This window comes from Perissodus microlepis, chromosome 5, assembly GCF_051167445.1.
Source record: "Perissodus microlepis isolate ML-2025 ecotype Zambia chromosome 5, ASM5116744v1, whole genome shotgun sequence".
Classification (NCBI taxonomy): Eukaryota; Metazoa; Chordata; class Actinopteri; order Cichliformes; family Cichlidae; genus Perissodus; species Perissodus microlepis.
This window is the reverse complement of record NC_140465.1, coordinates 11,213,597-11,220,618: the sequence shown is the minus strand read 5'-3', so window position 1 is coordinate 11,220,618 and position 7,022 is coordinate 11,213,597. Positions and strand designations below refer to the sequence as shown.

Below are 7,022 nucleotides of genomic sequence, written 5' to 3'. Positions count from 1 at the left end.
GTTAACTTTTATGACCCCGTCTTTATGTCTTCTTTTTCTTCTTACAAAGGTTGAAAATTGTATTTTCTGAATGTATAATATATGGTGCATTTTGTTTGTATGTTGATTTTGCTAATAAAAAAATAAAAATAAAAAATAAATAAATAAAAAACACCGGCCCGTTTGGTCGCTACATTATTAGTCTTCCCTGTGCAAATGCAACCAAAGAAAAGTTCCGAGCAGGGTGGAAACGAGCCTTATGTAACCTTTTTTTACAAGTATGAACCACGTGGTTACTTTTAGCATGTCCTCTCCTTACAGTGACTTTATCCGTTCCATTATTTAACACGGTATATCTGTGTAATGGTTAACGGTATTTATTAGCGTTTAGCAACTCGAAATGCAAGCTACACCAGGAAGTGACGTATTATCATGCCTGTCGAAAAGTGACCTATCATCCAAATAAAAGTTGGAATCCTTTAATGTAAGTTTGACCCCCATCTTTATGGGCGAAGATAATATATAAGTCACAGTACCGAGGAGCAGTTCTCGGTTGCAAATGTAATGCATTCGGGATTTTGTGGTCAATCGATTTACGCCGCTTAATAACATGGGTGGCTAGCGTAGCTTTGTAGCTAAGCTTAGCAGTTTGTGTCCAATTTTTGCATGGGTGGTCTTGCTGCAGAGACACACTGGATTCTGCGCGGCTGTTGAATCCCATATGTTCGAAACTGCTCTTAGCGCTTCCTGGCTCGCTGGCAGGAGAAATGACATCTCTGGTTAATCACTCGTTGTTGTTGTTTTTAAACTTGTGTCACCTTAGCTCGCTTTTTGATGAAGACTTGAGTGAGTGGTGGAGCCGCTGAGTAACCATGGACAGTTTGTCCAGCCACAGCTCCTACCTCCTCCAGCAGCTTCAGGAGCAGAGGATTCAGGGTCTGCTCTGTGACTGCATGCTGGTGGTCAAAGGTGTTTGCTTCAAAGCCCACAAAAACGTCCTGGCCGCCTTCAGCTCCTATTTCAGGTGCCATTACCTCGTTTGTAATAAACGTTAATCATACCGAGTTGCTTCAAGGTTTCCAGATGCATTAAGTATTACTCTGATCTTTTCAGGTCCTTGTTCCAAAATTCCCCCAGTCAGAAGAATGACGTGTTCAACCTAGTTATCCAGGATGTCAGTGGCATTGGCCAGATATTGGACTACATGTATACCTCCCATCTTGATATTAACCAAGATAATGTGCAAGCACTCCTAGATATCGCACAGTGTTTGCAGGTTCCGAATGTGCAGAGCATGTGCAATGCTTTCCTCAAGCCCTGTCCTCCAGCAGTGGAAATGCCTTCGTTTTCGCTCTCAGGCATGTTGGGTTCAGAGCATGACTGCCTGCTTGGAAGCAATCTTCCTAACGATGTTGACCTGCCCTGTCCCTCTGAATCCCAGAGGCCTGGCTTCAGCAGTGACATGGACCACACCAGAAGGATGCCAATTTCTGTGCCTAACAGCAGCTCACACTGTGAAATAGGTAGCAGCTCTCAGGCACCAGTAGAAAAGCAGCTAGTTCATGGGTACAAGCTCCGCAACTTCTACAGTAAGCAGTACTTTAAACAAAGTGCAATACAGAGCAATAGTGCAAATTCAAGCCAGGGCCCTTCAGTGGTGGAAGAGCAGCAGTGTCAACTTGCGATAAACCAGGCAGGCAGCAGCACCCCTGTGAACTCAGGAAACACAGTTCAGCCTAATCCGTCTTCCATATCAGTGAGTGTGGACAGGAACCCTGACTCTTCTCTCACACCCTCAGATAATCTAAACACTCCTAACCCAGACTCCTCAATGAACAAGCCAATGCGCCCAAAGAAGGCCGTCTACCTGAAGAAATATAACTATCTTCGGTCTCAGAAGGCTTTGGAGGAGATGTGCACTGAATCAGTTATTGAACCTGTCCTTAGCTGTTCAAAGGAGAGCCTTCAAGGAGAGACAGTGGTCCAGGTTCAAGCACCAGAAGCTCCTGTAGAAGATAGCACTGCAGCCAGAGATGAGGTTGCAGACACAGCTGCAGATGCACAGCTTCCCAGTCCTCCACCTGTGAATGAAGAGGAGCAAAATCTAAAGCCTGTGCCGGAGCCAGCTCAGCAATCGGGACACAAGCAGTACTGCTGTGAGGTGTGTGGGAAGATCTTCAAACACCCGAGCAACCTGGAGCTGCACAAGCGCTCGCATACCGGTATCTCCTGATTTTAACAGCTCTAGAATCACACATTTAAGGTTGAATTATAGGAATGAATTATAATGCTCTTAGGCATAAACTGATCTGTTCTGTTATAGGCGAGAAGCCCTTTCAGTGCAACGTTTGTGGAAGAAACTTCTCACAGGTATTTTCTTTTGTGCTCTTCTAATTTAATAGTTATTCTTAGATGTTCATATTAAACTCAGATGTCAGACGGATTCTGTCTTACAGGCTGGAAATTTACAGACACATTTGCGGCGTCATTCTGGGGAAAAACCATACATCTGTGAGCTGTGCGGGAAAAGGTAAAGTGAATTGGATTGATTTTCATTTGTCTTCTTTTGCCATCTCCCTGTCTCTACTTTAAGCACTTTCTTGGTTTAACTGAGTTAAACCAAGAAAGTGCTTCCAAAGTTTTCCCAGGCTTGTTAATATTATTCTATCACTTGTTCAACTTCACACATAAATAATTGTAGTTGCATAATAACACACTAATGAGGAACTGCTGTGAGTAATTAACAAAGTGAAAGAAAATAGAATTTTCTTGCGTAGCACATAATATACTATAATATCCAATAAATACATGATATGATATTTTCCACTTACCATATAGAGATATCAAAACTGATGATTTCTTTACTGTCCTTTATTATTCATCTGTGTTTTCCAGCTTTACTGCATCAGGGGATGTCCAACGTCACAAAGTGGTGCACACAGGAGAGAAGCCACATCTGTGTGACATATGTGGCCGAGGTTTGTGGCATCTCTCAGCACGAGCAATAATCTCAATCAGTCATTTGATAATACAACAATCTGAGAATTTGTAATGTCTTGCTGCTAAAGTGAGCTCCTGCTGATGTTTAATAGTAGCTTGAACTGCTTTTATTGAGAAATGCATTTCTTGTTCCTTGTTTATTGTTCAGGATTTAACAACTTGAGCAATCTAAAGGAGCACAAAAGGACTCACGCGACAGACAAGACGTTCACCTGTGACCAGTGTGGAAAGTCCTTCAACACGCACAGAAAGCTTCTGAAGCACAAGGCCCGGCATGCTGGGGAAAAACCTCATAGCTGCGCCACCTGTGGTAAGTTATAATGTCACAATCTATTTTAAAAAATATTTTTAAGAGTCTACAACAGGCCCAGTTATTTAACATAACTTTCAGCAGTATTTTAGTAATGGAAAATCAAATCTATTCTCAGGTTGGAATAAAAAAAAGTCTAGGACTAGAAACTTCCTAGCAGCCAAACTGTTAGGTGGAGCTCGACACTGGTTGGTTAAATAGTTCCCATTTTTGAAAACAAAAAACAGCAAAATGCACAAAAAAGAAAAAGAATATTCAACTGCTAGTATTGTATTTTGAATATTTTGTAAAGTCACTTTAAGTACTTTTAGTGCAGTTAAATCAACGCATTTTAGGGTCAACGTGAAAGAAATGCAGATGTGATATGTGAATGTGAGATCAGAGGTCTAATTTGACACCATATTTGGAGGCAAATTTTAATGTGATATTTAGAATCCCCATTTACCCGTATGATTTCCTAAATATCATCAATACAAACAATGGCTGTAAGAAACATAGTTTTAAGTAGCTCTACATAGCCTTATTATTATCACTTTGACCTTTGACGTAGATTAATCTTTTGACCTTAAAGGAGAGGTCAGCTATGATATGATATTTTCAATACTGTTATTGTTCATCTATATGCTGACTATACCCACCAAACTAGTTATAAGGCTTTTTATAAATTTTCAACCAACAAATCATTCAGTTGACCTTAAAGACCTTTGTGGAAGTAAGCATAATTTTAATGCATAACATAACATAACATAACATAACATAACATAACATAGGCTCCTTGATGGAGGTAATTACCATTAACAATGTACAATTTTGCCATAAAGGTAGACCCAACACCAAAACAGCAGCTGTCTCTGTTCCCTTCACAGACATTGTTTCAGTCTTATAGAGCCACGTTTTACAACAATTTGTACTGACACACTCAAAATCGACGCTACAACCAAAGTTGTTGCAATATTATTACATTAGCTAACAAGTCCAGCTGGTCTTGGAATGCAATGGAAAGCCAAAAGCGTAAATGGCATTTACCTGCATATTCTTTAAGGCTCTTAAAGCTTGTTTTCATATGACAGCATTTTTTCCCCCATGTTATCATTGTTTAAACATGATGTGCACACGGTGTTATTCATTTGAGATTTCTTATGAATTAATACAGGGAAGTGTTTCATTGGCTCAGGAGACCTACAGCGTCACATACGGTCACACACTGGTGAGAAACCTTACATCTGCAATACCTGTGGAAAGAGCTTTACCCGGTCTGCCATGTTGAGAAGACATAGCAACATGCACTGCAAGGGGCCTCCAGTTGAGAGTCAGGTCACTGTCAACTCTGAGCAGACACATAGTGCAGATGGCAGCACGTCATTACCCAAAGCTGTCAGCCACAGTAAACCTGCTGCTGCCAGTGAGCAGCATTTCTCTGCTATGATGCCCCACACAGAGTTAGAGAAATCCTCAGCGCCGGCTCCTTCGCCACCACAAGCAACACCACATATAGAGACTTCACCTGCCAGCATTCAACTGAGCCCAGGATCTACCCCGCTTCCAGAGCTGCGCTCCCTGGTTCCCCATCACCTCCTTTCATCCGGCCACCAGGAAAGAACTGCAACCCTATCTGCCACAGATCGTACGAAGCTGGCCAAACCCCACGTATTGCAGGAAGCGCCATACGGTCCGTATGTCGAGAATGGGAACATGCCAATGGATAGAGGCCCAGCGGGGAGGCCCTACCTGCCTCCTACAGACAATTACTGCAGTTCCCTCACAGGGACAAGCAGGCCCTATAGGTCCAGTGAAGGCCAGTTTATCTCTAGTGTAACTCTGTGGGGCCTAGCAATGAAAACACTCCAGAATGATAACGACATGGAGCAGTAAGCATGTCATGTCACACAGCATTGCCGGATCAGCTACCCAGTGAACTTAAGTGACTTTTACTCAACTGAATCATATTTCTACCACCTGGATAATGAGGGACATCAAATCAGAAAGGACGGGGCCTTCTCTCTCGCTAGTCTGCTAAGTAGAGTAGACCGGAGAGCAGCTAGAACAGCAGCTTGCTTGAGACAAATGATAAGCTGAGGGGCTGTACAAGACCCAGTATAAGATATTATCCTGAACTCTAAATCATGCAAAACTGAGGTCTGCAAGGCACTGACGTCGCAGTGCAGCGGGAATTTTCAGGGCTCTGTGGTTCAGTAGGATTTATCGTTTGAAACTATTGTTCCAAATCTAAACATCCCAGGATGCATCATGCATCAGCTACATTCTTTCATTTGGTTTGTACTGCGCTGCACTTTAAGATGTAAAGAAATGGGCTTGTTACTGATTAAATATTAGTGCAAGATCTCTCTGTGATATATTTATGTAAGAATTAAAGACCTACCCTTTCTGTATTGTAATGTCTCAGTTTTATTTAAAAGGAAGACATTAACTTACACAGCATTTTAGTTTTTCCATCGTTCACTGTGTAGCAGGCGAGTAGCTATATGGGGAAGATATATTAAATTTAAAGTTTAGGGTCAGCTAAGCAAATACTCTTTTTTTTTTTTTCCTTCTTGTTTGTATAAAATGAAATATTAAATTTATCAAAAACAGCACATGGAATAGCCTAAGCAAATTTTAAGCTGCGCTAATATTACTGGAAAACTGAATTTCTAGTGCTGTCAGCATTAGGTTACTCAGTGTGCCACTGGAACACACAATTCAGTTATCATTCACTCATGAATGTTTGCTTTATGATGTAAACTAAACACCAATTAGCAGATCCTCACTGTGATAGAATAATACTTCAGCTGCTCAAGCTTTGACTTCAAACGATAAATGTTTGTAACGGCAATGACAAAAGTCATCTGTCCCTATAAATAACCCACTATATATGTGTATATAATTTTTTTAGATTATAATGTCAACTGTAAAATTTGTGTATAACTAAGCTCTGCCCAAGTAGAAATGTATAAAGGTGCTTCATCCACAGCAGCAGCTTTACTGTGCAGCAAAAGCCTGCAGTTGCAAGGTGCAATGCTTAAAGAGGACAACAGAGGGAGCTGTAAGATATCTAACACCGGTGTTCTGAGAAACCATCCTACTCTGACAAATCGTCCTACCCGTTTTATAATTTTACGGTGACTTGTGACTAAACCTAACCCTACCCATAACCATAACTATGGGCTCAAATCGTGGTCATAAATATTTTGTACTTGTAAATCAGGATTTGTATGTGTAAAAGTAGTTTGTGTGCGTGTAAAAAAGATTTGTATGTGTAAAAAAGATTTGTGTGTGGACTTAGCCAAAATATACGTGTGAAACTTTGCACTCAAGTTACAAGAACGAATTTTGACCCCGTTTTTCTTCCTTTCATCTGATTGGCCAATGTCATGTCAATCACAAATTTAATTATCCAATCAGAGAACAGATGAGTTTGGCTGTCGGAGGGGCAGTTGAAAACATTGGGTAGGGTGTCTTTTGAGGTAGGATGGATTCCCAGAACACCGGCCCACTCTGCTCTCACGCACCGAGGTATGGGGTATGCTTAAAGGGATTGATTTGGTGTTATGGATCCTGTCGGTGAATGTTGAAGACGAGGCATTCAAAAAGTGATATTTCCACTCACCACACACCCAGTGAACACCAAGCATCAGTAAACATTGTGCAAACGCACTGCAGCATGTCGGGTAAAAAGTGCACTGAGCTTTCTTTACAAGATAGGCAGCTGATAATTGGCCGTCATTGCCACAGT

The 7,022-nt window shown here is 41.3% G+C and overlaps 1 protein-coding gene across 2 annotated transcripts; it reads left to right on the top strand.

Moving 5' to 3' along the window:
• The first annotated feature begins 277 nt into the window (after positions 1-277).
• On the top strand, positions 278-5,679 carry zbtb49 (zinc finger and BTB domain containing 49). 2 transcript variants are annotated; one of them, XM_084927801.1, is made up of 8 exons: positions 278-463; positions 803-1,003; positions 1,093-2,201; positions 2,303-2,349; positions 2,436-2,509; positions 2,875-2,957; positions 3,128-3,289; positions 4,443-5,679. In XM_084927801.1, the coding sequence occupies exons 2-8, from the start codon at positions 852-854 to the stop codon at positions 5,159-5,161; spliced, it is 2,346 nt and encodes a 781-aa protein (XP_084783927.1). In that variant the 5' UTR covers positions 278-463; positions 803-851; the 3' UTR covers positions 5,162-5,679. The 2 variants fall into 2 exon arrangements, with proteins under 2 accessions (XP_084783927.1, XP_084783926.1); XM_084927800.1 differs by having other exon boundaries at positions 2,418-2,509.
• Positions 5,680-7,022: the final 1,343 nt, after the last annotated feature.